This window comes from Talpa europaea (genome assembly GCF_964194135.1).
Source record: "Talpa europaea genome assembly, chromosome: 13".
Taxonomy (NCBI): domain Eukaryota; kingdom Metazoa; phylum Chordata; class Mammalia; order Eulipotyphla; family Talpidae; genus Talpa; species Talpa europaea.
Window position 1 is genome coordinate 41,759,442 of NC_140080.1, and position 23,605 is coordinate 41,783,046.

At 43.5% G+C, this 23,605-nt stretch overlaps 2 protein-coding genes across 2 annotated transcripts in view; both read left to right on the forward strand.

The window, feature by feature from the left end:
- Positions 1-7,747, forward strand: part of AFAP1L1 (actin filament associated protein 1 like 1) — a gene marked incomplete at both ends in the record, with an annotated part of 30,705 nt that extends 22,958 nt beyond the window's left edge. The window contains 4 exons of the mRNA XM_084252640.1: positions 1,257-1,421; positions 3,418-3,596; positions 5,569-5,697; positions 7,724-7,747. Of these exons, the coding sequence (XP_084108766.1) occupies positions 1,257-1,421; positions 3,418-3,596; positions 5,569-5,697; positions 7,724-7,747 (497 nt within the window). The remainder of the gene's footprint in view (positions 1-1,256; positions 1,422-3,417; positions 3,597-5,568; positions 5,698-7,723) is intronic.
- A 3,757-nt stretch (positions 7,748-11,504) lies between these two features.
- GRPEL2 (GrpE like 2, mitochondrial) lies at positions 11,505-17,721 on the forward strand (the record flags this gene model as incomplete). Its single annotated transcript, XM_084252570.1, has 4 exons — positions 11,505-11,581; positions 12,608-12,761; positions 13,951-14,032; positions 17,357-17,721. The coding sequence occupies 4 exons, from the start codon at positions 11,505-11,507 to the stop codon at positions 17,719-17,721; spliced, it is 678 nt and encodes a 225-aa protein (XP_084108696.1).
- Between the last annotated feature and the right edge of the window lie 5,884 nt (positions 17,722-23,605).

Genomic DNA, 23,605 nt, shown 5'->3' on the forward strand with positions numbered 1-23,605 from the left:
TACTCCCCAGCAAAACAACCTCAACTGGTAAAAATTACTAAAACAAACAGTCATCTGAAGTCTCTGAAAATTGTCCTAAGGGCATACAGCAAACAAAGATTTATTCTAGAAAGCACATTAAGTAAAAACCATAACAGTTTTTAGTAAAATCTCAGTAAAAACCATAACAGTCTTTAGCACTTGAGCTACAACCCACTCCTTTACCCTTCTCCCAGCTTAGTATAACAATCGCTCTTCTAAGGCAGATGTGAACAAGACAATAGGGTTCCCTCCCCCAGCAAAGGGTTGCAACATCTCCCCACCTCTCATCACCAGCACTACTCACCCTACCCCCACCCCACTCTGCACTGCAGAAGCTAAATTCCAGGTGAATACAGCTGAAACAAAGGGTGTTCCCTTCCCCTACCCACCCCAACTCACAGGGGAGAGGTTCTACCCAGGGCCTACCCAATGACCCTCCCTGTAACTCACTTATAGGACAAAGGTTCCCCGCTGGAAGAGGTAAGCCTCGAAGAACAGGGGTTATGGTTCTTTACCAGCACCCTGCTCATCAGGCAGAGCTGTCACTCCAAGAGAAGCGGCCATGGTCCCATCCCTGGATTCAGAACAGTGGCTCAGAGATGTTGCCCATGGTGAGAGGCAGGCCATAAGAACAGAGAACTCCAAAGCTCTCCCTCAAAAGATTTGCCTTGAGTTGGAACAGTATGGAGAAGTTCAAGCCAAAGAGTTCTCTCAAAAACCATGGAGATTCGGTGGGAACCAATTTGAGAGGCCAGTAGCAGCTCCATGAGAGCAATAAACTAAACCATAGGCCAGCAATTTCACTAGAGAGAACCAAGGAAGGAGACAGGGAAGAGGAGGCCACCTGGGGCCAAAACAAAGACTATTCTCCAAAGATTGGCCTCCAAAATGACTGTGCAGTGGCTGAAATTAATAGGATCAGATTGCAGCAACTGATGCCACAGGCCTTGTCAAAAACAGTAGAACAAGCAGTTGGCATTTAGCAGGTGTGACACCAGTGGAAGCAGGCAGCTTAGCAGAAAGATCAGCAAGAAAGTCAGAAAGACTGCTAATACCTGTGCTCTCCTTCCTCCCTCCTGGTCTGTATTTCTCTGGGAGATTGCCACCAAGTTTATCTAGGGGTGCAGATCTAAGTGTTTCCATTTTATAGAAAAAAGTTGAGGCTGAGAGAGAAGCTACAGTCAGCCAAGTACAGGTCAGAACTGAGGTCCGTCCTCCGCCTCACATCTCTGCAGGTGCCAACCAGTACAAGTATGGTAAGAACAGAGCTGAGGAGGATGCCCGGAGATACTTGGTAGAAAAGGAGAAGCTGGAGAAAGAGAAGGAGACCATACGGACCGAGCTGATGGCGCTGCGGCAAGAGAAGAAGGAGCTGAAGGAAACCATCCGGAGCAACCCAGGTACCTGCGTGTGTGCCCAGGCAGTCGGGGACACGGCCGTGGCCCCGCCTCTGGGACAGGAAGGGGAGATAAGGGGAGGTGGTCTGCACAGGTCCCCAAGTTTCTTACCCAGGACAGGTGAACTTCTCCTCCCCTTCCTCCTCCTTATCATCATCATCATCATCATCCCTCCTGCCTAATGGAAGTGCCGTCAATTTAATAACTGCTTTGGTGAAAGGGGATGAAAAAGCATCATCAAAACATGTGCACTTAATGTAGTAAAATGTTACCTCATTTTAGAAATGTTAAAATGTGGAAAGCAGCATGTCCTAGAATCAAGGAAATAAGAGTCATTATTCTGAACAACACATTAGCTCATTCATTCACAGATATTTACTGAGCACCGGACACATTGGTGTGTCACATTGGTCCAGTGACCATTGGTCCAGCGGTCAATGTGACACATTGGTCCAGCGGCTGGGACGGTGACACTTTGCAGAACTCTCTTCTGAGGCCCAGGGCCATGACCTCCACACACCCTGCCCGCTCTGGGCTCCTCTGTGCCCACTCTCTGCTGTTTCCACTGCTGTCTTCTCTCTCTAACTGCAGTTCAGCACTTTCAGCCAAAGGGTGAGTGACGGGAGCAGAGGTCCTGTCCTCAGGGAGCATGTCCAGGATCACACAGTGCTTGGGAGTCCAATGGAGCCTGTGGCCCAGTTCACAGCATTGCAAACAATTTCAGGAACTCCGGTGCCCCCTCGAGCCCACCCATACATTGCCTAAGATTGAGATTTATTAGCTTCGGATTGAGAATATCTGGATTAAAGGATTTGACTTGTACTGTTTGGTCAAGGACTAGAATCAAGAAAGGGAGGCAAAGGAGGTTAGTTTGGTTTCAATATAAGGAACTTTCTAAGAGTCTGAACCAGGTTTTGGAGCAGACTGACTATCTTCCTTGTCTGTCAATTGTTTCATAGCACGCCACTTTGTAACATATTAGATTATTAATTATATTGTTTCTATCCCTCATGATGCACACACGCGTGTGTGTATAAGTTCCACAAGGGAACTATGTGTGTTTTGTTCACTGATATATTGCAAAGGCCCATAATAGTAGCACTCTGTTGGTACTAAATGACTGAATGAACAAATGAATAGTCCAGACACATAAAAAATTGCCCATTACTAGAAAACCCGCCAGTGCAGCCTCTGTCAGGCAAAAATGGAATGAATTTTTAAACCTGATGAGACCCCAAACAGCTCTTGGTGTGAAGAAGGTACTGATATAGGTGTGTTTGTTTAAACTGAATGAGCAGTAATATCCTAGTAGTAACACCTGGTCAATGTAAAGGGTTATACTCAGTTACAAGAGAAGTCACAGACAAACTGGCTTAGAAATGAAGAAAACTAAAATTGGCAAGTTGAGCAATCAATCAAATATAGTGAGGTCCAGGAACATAAGTGATGTCTCCAGGAAGCGTATTCTCTCCTCCTGTTGTCTGCCTTCCTGTACCTGATTTCATTTTCTGCCTCATGATGATGTAGAGGCTGTCCAGATCCAGCCCTCACTCAGTCCTCTCAGTCACTGCAACAGAAAGAGCTTCTCTTCCCAGTGACTTCCACAAAAGCCACAGGATTCACTCTAGACCAATTTTGATTCCTAAGCCAGTCTCTGGGACCAGAAAATAAGATATGACTATGGATCAAGTTTGAGCTATGTGTCAAACCCTTCAACTAAGAGAGTGAGATTAGCCCCACTCAAACATTAGGGAATGAAAAAGAAAAGGTGGTTTCCCTGTGGTAAATGAGGATTCTGTATCTAGAAGATTGGGAGGTGGGTACTGAGCATGTAAAAACAGTATAGCCCAGCTCAGAAATGGAACCCAGACCCAAAATCTACCCCTTAACTAGGACTGATGGGTGACAAGGAGGGGAAGACTAAGGCCTGAGGCCTTGCCAGACAACCTGATGCTTGAGGCCAGGCTCAGCTGTTTCTCACCCGTATCTTCGGACACAGGAACAAAATTAAAGGTTCTGGAGGAGGCCATGGCCACCCTGGAAGCTCAGTGTAGAGCAAAGGAGGAGCGCCGGATCGACCTGGAGCTGCGGCTGGTGGCTGTGAAGGAGCGTTTGCAGCAGTCCTTGGCAGGGGGCCCGGCCCTGGGGCTCTCTGTGAGCAGCAAGAACAAGAATGGGGTGAGTCCACGTCCTCTGGTGCTGGCGGCAGCTGCTCCACAAGCCCCTCACATGCTACAGGTCTTCCTGGTCATCAAAGCTGTGCTTCTATGCTCATTCTCAGATGAGAAAACTGAGGACCAAAGAAGGGTTGGGCATGGCACAGGTGGCACAGCTGAGAAGGGGAGTCTGGGAGTTGGAGCAAGCTCTCTGGCCTGGGTTCTCTCTGCTAAGGTCTCACCATTTGGCTTTTTATACTGAATGCCGTCGAAGAAGTGGCCTTTGGGTTACGCATGATAATAGTGATAATAACTGTTGGATCAGAATAACAGACTCATGCTGATCTACTACCATAGGCCATACAGCATCTGGATCCGCTCACTCGATCTTCACAGCAGTCCCATGAGGGAACACTATGTGCATTCACTCTGCTTGTCAAGACATGGAAACCCAGGTTCAGAGATGTTGACTGACATGCTCAAGGTCACTCAGCTAAATGGGAAACAGGATTCCAAACCCAGAAATTCTGACTCCAGAGCCCTGCTTTGGCCAGTGTGGAACATGTCCCCATGTACCAGGCTATCTTTAGGGCTTGGGTCCATTATCTCAAAGGCTCCCTACAACCCTGAGAAATAGATACTCTCACCTTGAATGAGACTCCCTCAGTCCATGTCATTGTCTCAATCTCAGCAATTATTGGCCCATTTGGGCCAATGTATTTTTATTAGGAACTATTATGTGTCTTGTGGGATGTTTAACAGCATCCCTAGACCCCAAATGCTAGCAGCCACTAGCTGCTCATAGCTCCATGTCCTAGCTTTGGACAACCAGAAATGTTCCCAGAAATTTCCAGACATCTCCTGAAATGACAAAATCACCCCTCACTGGTCTAAGTTTCCAACAGTCCTATCATGTTATTCTTTCTCATAGCACCTAATGACAACTTGCATGTATGTATACATGTACACATACTTATAAATACATACATCCATATATATGCAAATATGTATGCTTGTCTAACATCTGACTGCCCCACTAGATTGTGTTTTTATTTGATTATCATTATAGCCTTAGTCCTTTATAGAGTCTGAAAAATGGGAGTGCAGTGGATGTTTGTTGAATGAATAAATGTTACACCTGATTTCAGACCAGGAAACTGAAAGATGAACTAACTGGTCTGATAAGTGTGAGTTGTCACTGGGAACCATATTCTTACTGTTACTGTCCCATATCGCATTGTCTGTCAGACCACACCCTGATGTCTCTGAAGCCAGGGCTGTCCCTTCAGCCCCCACACTTTCTCTCCATGGGGCATTCCCAACTTCATTTACAGATGAAGAGCTTAAGGGTCAGGGACACAATGACTTCCCAAAGTCTAGGAGGGCTCAGGCTCTTGTAGGGGCTGGAAGTATCTCCTTCATCCTAGCTGCCGCCTCCTGCCAGCAGACCCTGAGGTCCCCATTCCCCTCCACTTTCGATACTGTGGATGGCCTTAGGATATAAGGAGAAGTCTTCTTTAAGTTCCCTGCAGGTTTAGTTGTTAGGAGACCACACATAAGGAACTACACCCAGTAAAGTACTAAGCAATTAGATAGAAAATGTGAAGGGGTGAGGACAGTGCAGAAAATGGGAAGAGAAGAGAAAGGCCAAGAAATAGGGCTGTGGTGGTTGACTCGGGGCTCTCCCACTCACCACTACATGATCTCGAGCTGTGACTTGACCTTCCCATTTTCTTTACTTGCGAAATAGAATGACTAATAATAGTACATATTCCTGAGGCTTGGTGAGGAGGCTGAATGAGCTAATCCACACAAAGCCTGGTGCGCCGTGAGGGTGCCATCATTTTAGCCACCATTACATTTACTCCAGGGCCCTTACCCATTTTGGTGCTGGCATGTTTGCATAGTGCCTTCTGTTTACGTTCTCTGGAGGGCAGGCCCAGCATTGGCGGCCAGCACTAGACCTCACCTATGTAATTATTTCTTATCAACAGGAAACTGCAAATAAACCCCAGAACACCACCTCAGAGCAACCTCTCCCTGTCAACTGTGTTTCTGAGCTGCGGAAGAGGAGTCCGTCCATTGTAACCTCCAGCCAAGGAAGGGTGCTGCAGAAAGCCAAGGTACAGCACTCAATGTTCAGAGATCTTCAGCCTTTATGCGGAATGTCAGTAAAAACCAAAAAAATCAGCTAGTGGGAAGGGCAGAGAATTGCCGGTAATATCCATGGAGTAAAAACCATCAACTTTGCTCATTCAGAACCTTTTTAAGTTTTTCTTAACACAGAATTCTAAAAAGCTCTGGTTTCTGAGCTTTTTTAGTGTGTTTTGGGACAAAAAAGGCCATTTCAGAAAGGAGGAATCTGAAAATCAGGGAGTGGAAGGACTTGACAGGTATGCGGGGCTTCTGTGGCCAAACTGGGATAAAGCCCGCCTCTCCCCATTCCAAGCCAGGGCTCACGCCATGACACTGCTTCACAGTCCCATCTCTGAAGCTCTCGGGCCAACTGTGTTTCAGAACTTTTTGGATTTTATAAAATTAATAAGGCACATATGCTCTAATGGATGAAAAACCCCAACAAGTTCTCACGAGGTAGGGACCCTGGAAGTAAACACATTAATAACTACAGTAGAGCACATGAAAAATCACACCCTGTGGAATAAATAGGTTACAAATGGCTTCATGTTCAAGACAGGTTTTGCCCTCAAGTGAGATTGTGCCAAAACACTTAAAAATATTGATTGGTCTCAGGACTTTCTGGCATTCAGAATTGCAGATAACAAAGTAGGACCTGAAAAACAAACACCTGAGCATTACGATATGAGATTAGAGAAATAATCAGCCAGAGCCCAGGCCATCAAGGCCCAACATTAGAAAACTTTCTCTGGAAAGGGCCAGATAAGAAATATCTGAGGTTTTGTGAACCCCACACATGAACTCTCATGATCACTCAACTCTGCCATCATAACAGGAAAGTGGTGACAGACAATATGTAAATGAATGATGACTAGGACTATGTCCCAGTAAAACTTTATGCAAGGACACTGAGATTTGCTTTTTATATAATTTCATGTGTTGTGAAAAATCATTCCTTTGATTTTTTTTTTTGAACATTTCACATTTTAAAATGTGAAAAGCATTCTTAGCTGATGGGTTGAACAAAAACATGCGCTAATCCAGATTTGACCCATCATGGGTCATAGTTTGCTTTTCCTTCAAACTTATAAGCCACTGGAAGATTTTTGAATCATATTTTAACATAGTAGAAAGTCACTGGCAAGTTTTAGGCAAGGAATTTGGGGATATGAATTATGCTTTTAAAAGACCATTCTCACTATTGTATTTAAAATGGCTGAAAGCATAAGAGAGATCAATTAGAAGTAGTAATCTAGATGTAAGAGTGATCTAGATTTCAAGTGAGAAAGATTTAGTGGAGGTAATACAAGGTGGGTGGCTTTGGGGATAGAGCCAAATGATTTGCTGATGAGGATATGGAAGATGAGGAAAAGGATGACTCTGAGATCATTGCCCCGAGCAACTGTTGTTTAGGTGGTTGAGCTTGGAGGAGCTGGTTGGGATTGGAGAATACCCCCACCAAGAATGTTCTAATCACCATGTTCTAATCTGGTTGATACCATCCCCCCCCCCACACACACACACACACCCCTGTCCCAGGCTTGGCTGGAAGCCCTATGCATTGTTTATGAGTCAAAAGCTATTCACTGTTGGCTATGACTTCAGGATCCCTCTTAGATGAACTCCTAGACAACCCTGTGAAAAGGGATGGAGCCTGTGGGCTGCCTGACCTTACCTTCCCTTACCAAACTTCTTGGTTTCCCTCTTGTAAGCCTCCTAACCCACATCAAGATCCTATGGAATAGCTCTGGCCCCGATGCAGTCCCCACCCCCCTCCTCCTTCTGGGCTCAGTTTCTGTGATGCTTGAGCCTTCTTAGAAATGAGGCCAAGCATGGCCAAGTGACTTACCTCAGGCCACACACCGAGAGGACGGGACTAGGGACTAGGACCCATGGCTCTCTAATCTGCCCACTGGAAACCTTTATATGATTAGATGCAGTGGGATGTTTTTATTCTACAAGTCATACTCAAATAGTCAACAGATTGATTGGTCTTGTCTTTCTATGCTTCAGGAATGGGAAATGAAGAAGACCTAGAAAGAAGAGAATTTCATCCAAAGGAAATATCAACTTGTCCATCCAAGACAGAAAAGCTTTTTTTCACTGGGTGACACCAAAAGACTGGAAGTAGCCCCCACTCTCCTGGACACCCAAAAGACCAGCCTTTATTGTCTACATGATTACAGGGGACATGGGGAGGGAAGAAGTAGAATGGAAGAGGGGAATGGAGGACATCCCTATAACTTTACAGAGGATGGAAAATGGGGGTGAAGGGAGACGAAATTTGCACAGTTTAAAGGTTTTGTTGGATGTCTTTGCCTTCTCTTCTAAAGGAGAAATGAAAGCGTGTCAATAAGCCATTCCATCCTTTCTCAGCATCCTATACCCAGGCCTTAGGGCAATGGAAGGCAGTGCTAAGGCATCCACAGTGCTGTGTTGAGCCGAGGCGTGATCATCTGATCACACTTGTGCCAGGTGGATTCATTGGGTATTACTGACAACCTCCAGGCAAGACAGATAGGCTGAAATATCAATAGAATCATCCCTGCCTGCATAAAGGTAAACCAAAGAAATTCAGATGACTATGTCTTTGTCCTCATCTTGCATTCAGATACCCACCTAGTCTTCCCTTCCCTATCTGCTATCAAGAAAAACGTGGTTCATTTCTGCCACATGGGTGCTAAGCATTGTATAAACCCTCGATACTTTTATAGGGAAGTAAAAACCCCAACTCCTAGGAAGTCTCTACTACCTGAGCCATTCACTACTTGCCAAACACTCTAAGCACTTTATAGGTGTTTACCATGTTTCCTTCCAATAAAGATAAAGCTGTTAACTGTAATTGTTCAGGAGCTAGATCAGGGGAAATGCCAGAATAACCTCTGGGCACTTTTCTAACAGCTTTACATGGTTCCCCTACCTACAGCTTTATTACATAAACCTCATCCAAACTTTACCATCCATGAGGTGGAAAAGAAGTTAACCACAACCACCCAGCTGGTCAGTGGCAGAGCGTAAGTCTTACGAAACTGGATTCAGACAGGACTGGGTTTGAGTAGCTTTTGCTACTTACCAGTTGTCTTTGGGAAAGTTACTTGACCTCTTTTTTTTTTTCCCCTTACCTATAAAAACCAGATTAACAATTGCACTTCCTTCCCAAGACTGTTGGGGAATTTAGTGAGATAATACATTGGAAGCAATGTGCAGTATATAGGAAATATGAAATGCTCAATCAAAAGTGGCTTTTATTATTAGCTAGATGATAAATGTCTGACTCAAAATCCCATATTCTTTCAACTGAAGAAGAAATGATCTTTCCATGGTAAATATAGCCATCGAAAGCTAAAAGGCAACCAATCTTTTAGTGACAGTTTTCACCCAGATTTAATTTGAAATGAAAAAGAAACTCACATAATCCGGATTGTCAATGTTTTTTAAAATGCAGGTTCTGGAAAGATACCCAGCATTCATAACTCTGTTCTTAGTGTATGACAGTCTTTTTCATGCAGTCATTTTGGAAGTGAGTGTCTTTTCACACCAACAGATTTCACACTCTTTGAAAGGTGGAACCCCAGATAATTAATAATCAACAATTATCATGTTAGCCAGGGTCAACTCCACAGGCATGTAATCCACACATGGAGTACCATGCTTGGTTTAATGCTCTGCTGTTGCCCTCTTAATAATTTTTGAACAAGGGACTCTACATTTTTCCTTTTGCCCTTTAAATTATGTAGCTAGTCTTGGTACTACTAATTACATTTGCAGGCATTATCTTTAGTCTTCACTAAAACCCTGTTAGAAATATTCTATTACCGCTTTTCACAGTTAAGGAAATAAAGTCCAGAGAGGTTAGGTGACTTGCTGAAACTCACAGGAAGGGGTGAAGTCATCATGTGAATACAAGAAGCCTGATGCTAGAGCCCTTCCTCCTAGTTCTGGGGCTCTGTTCATCCATTTCTCCCATTCCCCTTGCACGGCAACATTCTAGCACACTAGCACTTAATAAATACATGAACAAATGGATGCATGTTTGCAACACATGTGGTATAAATTGGACAGCTAAGAGAATTGTAAACAAAATGACTAAGCATGGATGCCAGTTCCTGCTTTTTAAAACACTTGGTTATTTTTCCAAAGTACTGGCACATGAGTCAGAGGTAGACTTGAAGCTCTGTCTTTCCCAGCACTGCCACGTCTTTGTACTGTTAAGAATCCTTGTGTTGCTAGCCCGTTCATCAGCAATCTGAGCCTTTATCTTTCTCCTGTGTAAAAGGGAATCATAATCATTCTTTAAACCATGTGGCTTTTCTCTGAAGGCTGAAAGGAAACATAAGGTATTGAGCAAGGCCTTGGATAGAATATAAAGATGCAAAATACTCCAGCTCTATCTTCATGGAATTCATAGACAAGCAGAGAAAATCTGACCCAAATAGCTACAAGTCACATCATAGTGAAGATTCAGAATAAAGAGGCACACGTACCAACTCTTAAAAAACTGTATTTTGGCTTTAGGGTCTATCCAGTAATTAGTACAGCAACTCTCAAACACCTCCAACCCCAATCATCAGTCCATCCTTGCATCCTCTCAGCTTCCCATACTAACTCCCTTTAAAATCCATCCACTTCTATGTCCATTAACACCATCCAACTTCATTAATTCAAAAAATAGTTGAACACATAAGACATGCATCTACTATGCACACCTATTACTACTCTACCAAATGTTGGAAATAATAGTTGCAAATAAGACAGACATCTTCATGAAGCACACACTAGTAGAGAAGCAAAAAAGGTGCAGGACATACCTAAAACAGTTACTTCCGAGGTTGGTTACAAAGGTCTCTATGGCAGTGAGCCCAGAACAATATATCCTCTATTGCATGGACTATTCTAACAATTTGTCTATTACCTCCGGCCTCCTTATCCCCTCTGTACGCAGTCAGAATAACCCCCTCAAACATGTAAAGGCTTTGTAATATGTCCCCATTGCAATCAGACTAAGATTAAAGTTCATTCGAGAAATAAAATTCTCAGCAATTAGGTTAGGGCACTTGTTCCTTGGAAATGAACAAAAATGAATCTCAGCCATAATGGAGTTTACATCTTAGTGAGCGGATACGAACTGGCGGGAGAACAGCAAGAGAAGTAATGGCAGGAAGAGACAACGTTTTGCCTTTTTAAGTCCCGCAAGTGGCCTGGCCCTGCCTCACTGTACGGCTTAGGTCTCACTGGGCTTGGGAGATGCTGATATTTCCCTCCCATGAACTTCGCTCTTCCTCCTCTCATCTACTCGAGCTTCAGTTTTCAGTTCAGAAGTTATTTCCTTTGGGGAAATCCCCCAAAGCCTACGGCATTCTAGGTATTCTAGGCTTCTGCAGCAGAGCGTTCTGTAAACACCGCTCATAGTCTGGCTTTTACCGCCTTTGCGTTTGTCTAACTTCGTTTATCACTTGAAGTGGGCGCGCAAGGGTACACCCCTTTGTTCGCCGCGGATTCCGCGCCAAGAACAGGGCCGACGTCGCGAGGGCGGGCAGCAACCCTACGCGCCCAAAACCCTGGAGGCCGGAAGTTGGCGCCGGGGCCGGAAGACAGGATGGGGAGCAGCGCGGCGCGCGGGGACAACCGGAAGTGCGGTCGTCCAGTCCGACAGTCGCGGAGGGAACTGCAAAGGCTGCCGGGAAGCGTGGTTTTTTTAAAGAGCGCGTAGCTCGCCCCGCCCCCCTTCACTCCACACCCCCCCCCCCTCGGAGCAAGTGCGCTTGCGCCGCTCGCTTGAGCCGAGGTCGGGAACATGGCCGCGCGGTCCCTGTGGGCGGGCCGGCGGCGGTTGCAGCGCCTCCTGGCCTGGAGTGCCGCCTCTGACGGCAGGTAAACGAGACAGGCGGGGCTCAGGGACGTGAGGGCCGAGCGGAACGAACGACCGGGAGGGGCGGTTGTGCGCTGGGGGGCGACAGGACTCACGAAGCCTGTGGGCCACAACGACCCGGCCCTCTTGGTCCCATTTTATTGAGGGGGAAACTGAGGCCCATGGCCACGCCTTCCTGCCCGGTGGAGAAAGGTGACAAGGGCCGAGGTGACGTTCTCGCTAGTGGGAGCTCTGGGGCTCTGAGCAGCCACTGGATTGGGATATACCTCCCCCACCTACCCACCCCACTCCCAGCTGTGCTAGCTGCCCGTACATTGGGATTTCCTCGCCACACTCCCCGTGTGGGTTTAATCCACTTCCTCCTTCTATATCCAGCCATCACTTTACCTGTCCATATGAGGGTGTTAAATTTCGTCTCTCCAAATGGCCCTTCCACCTGCCTTAGGGAATCTGAAGCTGCTGTTACTGGTCACTTATCCGATTGCAGAAGGATGGGTAGTTGTTTTTATCCCAGTATTTAATTGAAACACTGAGTTTCGGAAAAATTGAGTAATCCTTCCTACTTAAATAATTGAGAGATGGTGTAATCCTGACTGGACACTAGTCAGGTCTCCAGAGTTGGCGCTTTCAGTTAGTGAAAGATGCTATTTTCGGGTAGATTCCTCGTTGACTGTTTCTTCCCAGGAAAGTGCTCAGTACCCTAGCTTACCAGAATATTTGCTCTGTGGTCTTGTGGTCTTAAGCCTCTCTGAACCTGAGCTTCCTCACAGGTAAAATAGGGATGATGATTGTGCTTGTGTCACATATTGTTAGATGAAAAGAGTATTTAGGTAAAACTGTGTCTTGCACTTAGTAAGTGTCTTGCACTTAGTAAGCACATTATAAGTGTTTGTGTTGTTACCATGACTGAAGGCACTTTGTCTCGAGAGTCAATCTGGGAAACTCCATTTTCAGTCACTGGACTTTGCTGTAGCTTGGCTATTTATGATGGCATTTCTTCATTATGGGCCACCTCCTTCCCACTTTAGAAGATGGATGCGTCCTTTCAGCACTGCCACCCAGAGAACCACTGGCGAGGACTGCAGTTCCGAGGACCCTCCTGATGAGCTTGGGCCCTCTCTTGCAGAAAGAGCCTTAAAGCTAAAAGCTGTTAAACTGGAGAAGGAAGTCCAGGATTTAACAGTGAGTAGATTTTATTTTAATCTTTTATTCACATCTTCTCTCTGATTTAAATAGCCAAAGAAAGTTTTCTGTGTCACTTTTAAATTAATTGTCTCTTTACTCTTCACCCCACCTCTATTGTCTTGCTAGGTATACCAGGCAAAATAATGTGTAGGGATTGAAAAACATCACTTACTACAGATAGTCATCTTTTCTATTCTGTCTTCAGTTCCATGTCATATCATAGTACTTACATATCTGATATTTTTAGTAGTTTCAAAGGCGGTACTGTGCCTGGCATGTAGTGGACACTCAATAAATATGTATTGAATGAGTGAGATCATTTATCATTGTGCTCTGCTCATCAGACTACATCTGGCACACTGTACCCTGTACTGGATTCACAGACAAACCCTGAGGGAGATAGAGAATTAGAGTATCTCCAAATAGAGTACACCCAGAATGGTAAGGAGGATGAAAAGTATATCTCATGAGAGCAATTAAAAGGAACCAAGGTTTATAAAAATGAAAGAAAAAAAAGGGGGGGCTAAAGAAACTCTTCAAGTAGCTGACATTTTAAATATTTTTTTAAAGATTTATTTATTTATGCATACAAGAACTGGAATACAGGCCAGAGGCGTTGAGGAGTGGGGGTTGGTGAGAGGATCCACCAGAGACAGTGGAAAACAGAACAGGCAGATTGACTGAAATACACTGCTGAGGGGAGCAGCTGGTGAGACAGGAGAGGTCTGCTGCACCATGTTGATTAGCTCCCTGGCTGGGGATCAAACTCATGCTGCAGTGGCTGCTGATAGCTTCATAGGTTGCGTCTTAACCTCTTACGCCACCAAGGAGGCCCTAGGTGACATTTTTTTAGAACTTACTCTTGGTTGTCCCAGAGTTAATTTCATTAAACTAACGTTAGAGGGTGGCAGTGTTGACTGACCGTGAAAAAGAAAGCTTTTTCTCAAGATAATGAGCATGGCAAATGTTAAGTGTTCAAACTCACAGGCTCAGTGGGAGCTTGTCAGGGCTGCTGATAAAGAGTATGATTTCTGCTCTGACTGTGGGTTTGGAGTAGCTGATCTAAGAGTCCTAAACCTAAAATTTATTTGTTATTTTTTTACAAAAACCTATTACAAGAGTGAACTTCATAAAATAAGCAAAAGCCTTCTTTGCTCATCACTTTGACTTTGCTTTTGATGTTCAGGTGAGATACCAAAGAGCTGTAGCTGATGGTGAAAACATAAGAAGGCGAACCCAGAGATGTGTAGAAGATGCCAAGATATTTGGTGAGAGATTCATTCACAATTTAAAAGTACCTCTTCATTTAGGCCAGTTAGTAGCAGTTTTGCAAACTGAACATAGTGAAAACACAACTGTGTCCTTCACCAATCCTTGCTCTCGCCTTCTGCTATTCCAAAAGGCCTTCTGTGCTGTTTACTGGGAATGTGAACCATATGCTAAAAGTGAACCATATGCTAAAAGAATGCTGGCCCTCTTTTTTGACCAAACCTTTATTTTTCAAGCATGTCCAATTAACATTCTTACACATACCACTCTGTTTAATTCATTAATGTAAATGAATCCTTAAGATGTTCAGAGATGAATCCAAAATGCAGACCCATAGGCCATCAGGAATGCTGAAATCTGCTTAGAGAAGCAAAATTGCCTATATCCATCATGCAATAATAAACTTTCCATCAGATGGTTTTCACTGCTGCAAACAAGAATCACTTGCATTACTGTCAGTGTTCTGCAACTTGCTACATTATTAAATAACTCAAAGGCTTAGACCACATGGAAACAGATAACCCTTAAGATTGTGCCAGATCGCATCTATTTTTTTATTGATGAGCATCTTTTTGGTGTGTTTCAAAGTCTTTTGGACATTTTTCCCTAAACACACTACAATTTGTTCCAAATGTTTTCATGAAAATGTTACTTGGTAAATAGGGATTCAAAGGTAAAGGGCAAATCTGATTTCTCGCTGTGCTCACTATTTAATATGGTGCATTTTACTTTCACTTCCATGAAAGGAAAGTGCTTAAGGGGACTTGGTCCAATATGTTTTCACAGATAAGAAGAAAAATTTAATTGGTGACAGACTCAAGTGCACTATCTCTTAACCCCTGATCTATTAGTCTTTCTCCTATATCATAACTTTCCATTCTCTAGATTTTTATCTGCTGTTTGTGCATAAGATTCACTTCATTGCTATCTGTCCAACGGCAGTATTTTGGCATAGCCTTCTGGCTTTCATTCAGTGCTATAGACACCGTGTTTCAGGGCTTAGAGTGTCAGCTAAGTACTCACCCCCAAACTACTCCTGACACTTTATCTAAGGTTTAGCCTCTAATTTCCAACTGTCAGGGCACAGCTCAGCAAACTAAAGCCTGCTGACCATACCTGCTGCCTGTTAGTCCATAAATCCGGCTCTTCATTTCATCATAAAAAACTCATGGGCTTTTTTTTCTCATTTGTTGTAATTGCTTACATGAAATCCTTGACCCTTTTATCCCACAAAACCAAAAAATATTGGCTCTGTGATCCTTTGCAGAAAAACTTTGCTGACCCCTGAGCTATGGAGGATTTCTGTAGCAAATAGACCCAGTTATGCTAACTGGTAGATGACTTAGCAGAAATCAAGCTTTAAGTTAGCAACTGGTTTCTCTCAGTCTCCTCATAAAGTTCCTGGGAACAAACACATTAACTAAACTCTAAAAATGTGATCATATCTGGTTTTTAGCATATGTCTAGCAAAACATGCTATGGAAGTCATTTGCTTAGGTCATTTGCTCCCAGTGGACTGTAATGCTTAGAAAATTGCATATTGTTCAGTAAGCATGGAAGTAAGATGTAGCATGGTGATTATCCTCCATCCAGGGATAGTTGTGTGTCACTCTCCCTCCTCTTAATAGGTTACAAAGGACTTTTTGTATTTGTTTCGCTTAAGAACCATCTCTTGAAGTAAAACAATAGAATAGAATCAGAGACAAAACCCCTCACTATACAGACAAGAGAACCGAGGCTTCTGTTTACCCAAATTCATTCAACTTTACTGAGTAGGAGAGAGGTCTCTTTGTCCTATGGCTGTGTACAAGTCAACACAGACGCTTACACCCTCACACTTCTAGAGTATCTCTTCCTTTGAATTGCCTGGGAACACCTTTGATATCTGGGTTGATCTTTATCCTTCATTCTCTTCTCTTGAGTGGAATTCTGATCTTACTGGCCTACTTTCAAGCCTTTGGTTCATCTCTTCTGCTTTTTCCTGATGGTCTCTTTAATAGCCATTACTACTCATAGCTGCCATCCCTCGGGATGAGGAAGGTATCTTCTGGAACTTTGAACACACCAAGTCTGGTTCTTTGAAAATGCATCCTGGGTTCCTTCCTCCCTCTCCTTTCTTCCTGTACTACACCAGAACAGATTAGATCATACCAAGATTACTTCTGTTGGCTCCTATTTCTTCTGACATCTTCCCTTCCTGCTCATCGGTCATGTCTCCAGTACCTCACATCCACTATGTATGTTTTTAGTCGAATCTAGATCCATGCACTTGGCTTGTTCAGGAAGCTATGACGATCTTTATCACCCAGAAATTGAAGGTAGAATTCCTTCCTTTCTATGAGTTGTTCCTTCCCAGCCAGGCAGTTCGTCTGGGAAATCTCCAAATGATAGTTCTTTTATTGCTTGACAGTAGGTGATCTTCCTTTTTACCTCCGAGTACATTTAAGGTACCTACCTATTTTGGCACAAGACTTTTGTATTGTCATAGTTGCTTAAATGATGACATCCCTTAATTTCTGTTATAAGCCTTCTCAACAGCTGATTTTACTTTTATCTTGCTCACGTGACTAAAGAAATTAGACAAGTTCTATTGCCTGCCTCCAGCACATATGTATAGCTTTATAATAAGCAAGCTGGACACACCTCCCCTGTGGGTGTGTCTTACTTTCCTGTACCTACTTCTGTAGTCCTCAAAAATCAGGTCTTAGAGTATCAGCTAAGTACTGACCTCCAAACTACTCCTGACACTTTATCCAAGTTTTAGCCTCTAATTTCCAACTGTCAGGTTAGGGCTCAGCAAACTAAAGCCTGCTGTCCTTTACATAGTACTATTTTTTTTAATTGAACTATCTCCCCCTTCAAGTTGAGAATTCCTACCTCAGCACAACTAAGACAGGTGGCAATTTCAAGATGTATATAATTCAGTACTGAAGGTAAATAGCAACAAAAAATATAAGAAGTATGTGAAAATGGTCAAGTTTTTGTTTGTTTTTTCCCACCACCATCTCTCATATCCCTTTGGCCCTTAAAAAGGTCAGGTTTTTAAAGGGCAAGTTGCTGAGCCTGTTGTGCCTAGTCTTGCCTAGTGCTTGGGCTCTAAGCATCTTCCCCATTTCCTGGTTACATACCCCTTCCAAGAGAAACACTAGCTTGTAAATCAGGTTGGGAGGGTCATCGATGATGATCCCCAAGTCCTTTGCAGCAATCTTTCCATTTCCTGGGGCACCCAGTATATTAGCCACCTCTCCTGATCGCCCCCAAACCCCACCCCCTAAAGTCAAAGTGATTTCCCCACAAACAATAAAGATGTTTGGTTTTCATAGGAATTCAGAGTTTCTGTAAGGACTTGGTGGAGGTGGCAGACATTTTGGAGAAGACAACAGGGTGCATTTCTGAAGAAACAGAGCCTGGGGACCAGAAGCTCACTCTGGAGAAGATCTTCCGAGGGTTGTCACTTTTAGAGGCAAAGCTGAAAAATGTGTTTGCTAAGCATGGCCTGGAGAAGATGACACCCATCGGTGACAAATATGACCCTCATGAGCATGAACTCATTTGTCACGTGCCTGCTGGTGTTGGGGTGCAGCCTGGCACTGTGGCATTAGTCAGGCAAGATGGCTACAAGCTTCATGGCCGCACCATTAGACTTGCCCAGGTGGAAGTGGCGGTGGAGTCTCCGAGAAGACTCTGAATAGGCCATCGGGAACTGAGCGCTCGCCCAGAGTGCAGTCACCTGTGTCTCCTTTATTTATTAAGCTAGGTTTGTATTGTACATGAGGTACTTCATGTGGTCTGGGTTGGATTTAGTCATATTGGCTTTATTTCTGAGATACTGTTCATTTCACGTGACCTGTTTGGTCTCATCAGAAACCTTGCCCTTGGGCATTTGAACAATGTGACAAGTGTTTGTATGATCTTTATCAGAATATGTTTAGGAAAATTGTTTTTAAATTGATACTTTTTCACTTTCATTCCAAAATCTTTTTGAAAGGTAAAGACAAGTATAAGTTTGTGTATTTTCAAATGATTGTTCCTCTTTAATGTCTTTACCATGGTTTGTTAGGATCTTATATTTTGTGGGAAAAGGAGATGATAAGGATTGGTTCAACATTTGGGTACTTAGATGGTAAAACTTTGTAATTGTACGAATTTAGATCATTTGAGTTGATTTTTATACACTTGGATTTTCAGAACATTTTAATTTTCCTTTTAGCAATCATTTGTCCTTGTATGCCCTGTCAGGCACATGTCATAGTTCCCCTCATTGTTCCTTTCTGGCTCCATTTACAAGAACTAAAGGTCCAGGCAAGGCTTGGAAGGCAGGGAACATTGAAACATTGGAACTATCCCGAAGCCTTGTGAGGAAGGAGGACCAGCAAACCTGGTGCTGAGTATCTTCAACTTACTTTCAGCCTCCCTGGGTATATAATCATTTCTGGGAAATGAGGCAGCACAAGCAGCTTATTTTATAAATTGTTCTGTGTAAGTAATTTACCTACAGTTTTTCTTTCACGAGCCCTGAAATCTAGTTTGCCTTGTTATCCTTTACCTATTCATTAAAAAGGAGATAGTCAAGACAAAAATGTTAGGTTCCCACCATTTCTCATTTTCATTGAGTTACACTAATTTTTTTTTTTTTTTTTTTTCACAAATCACTACCTCTGTTACATTGACAAACTTTAGTTCCTAGTTATTATGTCATGGTGTAAACATCTCACTCCCTTCTATGTATTTACCTGGGGTCATTGAGCCTATGTGTTTCTTATTTTTTCGGTATTGCTTATAACTAGTAGTCTGTAAATGTTTTGTTCAATAAATGGGTTAGCAAATGAATTAACCAGACTGTAGAAAGGAGATCAATTATGCATATTTTAATGTTAGAAGAGGCCTTAATGATGTTCTCATCTTGTCAGCTGCTCCTGAAGTATGAAAATGTAGTGCTCTGAGAATTGAACTCAAGGGAAAAGAATAATTTCTAAATCTAGTGAACTAAACTTTAGTGAGAACTTAAATAAGCAACAACTAGATAATAACATCAATCATGTAAAAGTCAACATTTTTTTACTAAACGTGCAGCTATGTCTCCAGCAGACAATTTTGTGTTAGAAGTCCAGGTTGCATAGGTCTAAGTTTAAATTAGTTACCCATAAGATAAGCCCATTTCTCCTGGCACTCGATCCCAATTCAGTGGAGTGGTAGAAGTTATCTTAAATGTCATATGAAGTCTGGGAATCTACACAGACATGTATCGATAAAACCATCCACCAGTGGGCTGTGCCATCTCCACCAGATTTAGACACTTAAAATAAAAAATAACATCCTTTTAAAATGCAAAAGATTGGTCGGAAGGTTTTCAGAACCAGAATCTCTGGGCCTTCCTTTGAACACATACTGTGATTTAATGGGCAATCAGATTTCATAATAGGAATTTGTCTTTTTGCCTTTATTTTTTTGAGACTGACAGACGGTGACAAGAAAATCAGTCAATTACAATTACCATTGTGTTCTTGTTTTACTAGCTGCCATTACCCATGAATTTGAATAATCATTTTAGGTATGGAATGTTCTGATTACTTGAGTTTTCTAATATTCCTTGCAACTTCCTGTCTTAGTAGGCACATTGAGAATACACATTTCGTTTATTCACAGTTTTACAAACTTTAATGTATAAACTTTGAAAATGGAGCACCAGCAGTAGGAATCACCAAAAGTTGAAGGGCTTTAAGGGAGCTCAAGCAGCATAATGGGGCATAGACGAGCATGAATCCCGGCTCAGCCGTCGGTAACCTGGGGCACCTGATTCTGCTTCCTCTTTGCAAAATGATTATAATCATTCTGTCACAATATTGTAAGGCTCAAACGTAAATTGCCTACTACAGTACGTGCTCAAATATTTATTTTTATTGCTTTTCATCTACACATTTTTTTCCTGTTTTCATAATTGCCTAAAGTCTAGGGGGAGGGGAAGACTGGCTAAGAGCCACTCAACTATTAAAAAACAATTGTAAGCTTATCAGTCAGAGTGACTTACTTTCCTTCCAGCTTCTAGTTATTTTTTGGCTGGCTTGTTTTTTAACCATTGCGCAGGAAATTCACGTTTTTAGACCAACAGAGCAAGGAGATTGTATCAGTGCTCTTAATTATTTTCATCTTGATGGTAAAATGAAAAGACAATATTGATGTACATGTAGTATATAAGGAAGCTCCAGCTCATTCGAAGAAAGGATTTTGGAGGATATTTGACTTCTAGAAATCTTTCGCAGATTTTTCTCACTGCCGTAAAAGGACTCTCAGTTTTATACTGACATGAGTTATCTGGTGCTCCACAGCAAGGGACTTGATGAATGAAGAAAGGTTCTAAAGCAAAAGCAAAATTGCAAACTAAGGATGACATATTCAGAAACAACTAATAAAACCCAAGCTGAAATAATTGGGGTCCATATGTTTGGTGTCTGTCTGCCTTGTTCATACTGTTTTTTGATATGATGACTTAGAGAACTGCTGGGCCACCCTTGTGACACTCAGTGGAGGTGCTGAGATCTCAGTTGCTCAGCGGGTAGCGTGTAGAGACTACACACCCTTCCTCAGAGGAAGTCTTACTTGCTTTTCTGTCTTGATGACTTGTCTCTGATTCCTGTGTATTTCTCAGATCTGGACTCCTGTTTCTGCATTCCTTTCTGGCATTGCCTCATTTTCTTGGGTTTGCGTCTTGATTCTAATTGTTTGATCTGTTTTAACTACCTCACTTCAACTGCTGCCCTCCTGACCAGTCTCTTCAACCAGATTACTGACATGCGACTTTGTTCTGACCTTCAGCTTCCATGGGTCCTTCCCACCTTTTGACTGTCTTCCCTTAGCCTTACCTTGGCTACTCCGTGGGCTTCCACACGCCCAACCACCTAGCTGATGGCCTCTTTCTGTCTGCCCTTGCATTTGCATCATCCTCTGAGTCTTGTCTACAGTCCCTGGCTCCATAAGCCATTTCTTCCCATATTCCCAATGCTAGCAGGTTAAGTTTATTCATATTCTGTTCACTTAGATTTTATCCTTATTTTCAATTCATTGTGGAGATTTTCAAACATGACTCCAAATCTGGAATCTGGCTTTGTGACTCACCAATAGGTTATAGTGGAAGTGGCACTGCCAGTTTCTGAGCCCAAACATTAAACTGGCAGCCCCACTTTCTGTCTTCAAATGCTTATTGTTGGAATCCAGTCATGGAGCCAAACTCAAGCTGAAGAGCCTCAGAATGAAACTAAAGGCCCGGTGAAGCCCCGCCTGATAGCGAATGGGCCAGAGGTGAGCTGATCTCCCCAGATGCACACTGAACCACCAAGGTTTGGAGCACACGGTTGTGTAGCAGTCTTATATCCGCTGGCCCTAGTTTTGCAACTTTAGTCACCAAAATTAATGCCCCCTTGCGTTTCTGCTTCCAGCTCTTTTGAACTTGTAAGTCAGAATTTATTTTTTCAAGCTTTTTTTAAATTTTTTTTTAAAGATTTATTTATTTATTTATGCAAGCACAGAGCAGAGCAGGCAGAAGGACCGTAGTACACTGCTGAGGGGAGCAGCGGGCGGCAGGAGAGGTCTGCGCACCATGTGGGACCCTCCTCCAGGGGCCGGGTAGCAGCCGGGGATCGAACCGGCGCTGCAGAGGCCGTGGGCAGCTTCGCAACCCAGCACTCAACCGCTACGCCACCGGGGAGGCCCTAAATTTTTTGTCTTTTTTAAGATTATTTATGCAGACAAGAACTGGGGTGTAGACCAGAAGTGCAGGGAGAGGATTCACCAGAGACAGAGTGGAGAGCAGAACAGGCAGACTGAAATACACTGCTGAGGAGAGCAGTGGGCAAGAGAGAGAGGTCTGCTGCGCCATGCGGGTAGCTCCCTGGCCAGTCGGGGATGGAATTCATGCCGCAGTGACGGCGGATAGCTTCATAGTGCTGTCTTTAACCCCTGCGCCACCAGGGAGGCCCGTAAGAATTTAGTATGATCTGTTATACATAAAAACTACAAGAATCAGATTAAGTCAGCATGTAAAAGATTGCGGCATAAAGTTTTATTTTTTTAAATCATAAGAATATTCAACCTTTTAAACACATGCAGTTTGCAGCAACATGGATGGCGCTGGAAGGGATCATGCTCAGCGAAATAAACCAGAAAGAAAAAGAAAAATACTGGATGGTCTCACTCATAGCAGGAATCTAGAAAACTTAAATAAGGGACCAGGAAAATGAATAACTATAAGAAAGAAAATATCAAAATCAACAAACAACTATGAACAAGAGACACTCTATGGGGGGTGGGGGCGGGGAAAGGGGGGGTTGGGTTCAGAATAAGGGGGTTGTAATTGTATGGGGAATATAAAAATAAAATTTAAATAAATTAAAAAAAATACTCAATCTTTGTGATGTAGTTTTTGGAGTTTGAAGTGCGGGAAACTTGGGTTCACTCTGGGAAAGTTTTCACCAGAGGTCCCCTTTCAGTGGCACACGGCGAGTTTCCCAGGCGAGTTTCTCCACGAGACAGAGACGGTAAAGAACAGGTTTATTAGAAAAGGGACAGAAAAAGTAAAGTACATTTGAATAGACACAAGTGGGCAGAAAGGGCTGCCCCGAGAGGGACAGGTTTGCTGAGAGAGGCCTGCATGGTCACAGGTGGGCGGCCTTGAGAGCTGCTTCCCCTGAGGGAGGTCAGTGAAGAGAAGCCCCGCCATGGGACAGGTCACGGGCAGGCAGGAAGCTGCTGCCCTGCAGAGGGAGAGAGTTGGTGAAAGGAAGCACCTGCATAGGCACAGGTGGGCAGAAGGACTGCTGCCCTGAGCCTGTGCAGAGACTGCACTGATACAGTCCTTTTCTCTTTGGGAGGGGCTCACTCCTTTGTGGAGTGGCCTGTTTGCTGCTGATTTGGGATAACTGCAGAATCCGAAAGGGACCAGAGATTCCAGGATGGGCCCAATCTCCATAGCTTTAGCCTCAGGTCTATGCTCTAGACACTCCCTACAGCATCTGACACCTGGTTGGGTCTTATGCCCTGTAAGAAGGCACCGTCGCTCAAGGACCTTGGTTTCTATAGCTGGGTGAATGGTCATGTTCCCCCCCTTGACCCCCACCTCCTTGTGTGAGTCAGGTGTGAGTCTTGTGATGACTCCTTTAGGTTTTCTATTCTCTCCTCCATCATTTGGAAGTTAACTTCAAATATTTTGCATTCTGACGCAAACACTGTCCCAATTTCTTAATATTATGAGAAATGCATGTTTATTCACCTACCCCTTCCTGGTTGGCCCTGTTAAATTAAAACTAAGAACCCCAGCTATGTGCTATACTCCGACCCCTTCGGTTGCTTCTCTTAGCCACAATCTGCCTAAATGAATGTGGATTTTGCCTGTTTACCCTGAAACTCATCCCCAACTTTATTTTCTGCCAGAGGAAATCTTTCACTGTGTGGTCACTTTCCCTAGAGGGAGTTTGTGTCTTTACCTTTCCGCCCCTCTGAAAAAAGTGAGTGAAACTCCTTCCTTTTTTTGTTTTCAAAGGCGGAGCTAGGACCTGGTAGACACTGCCGTAGCACAGGTG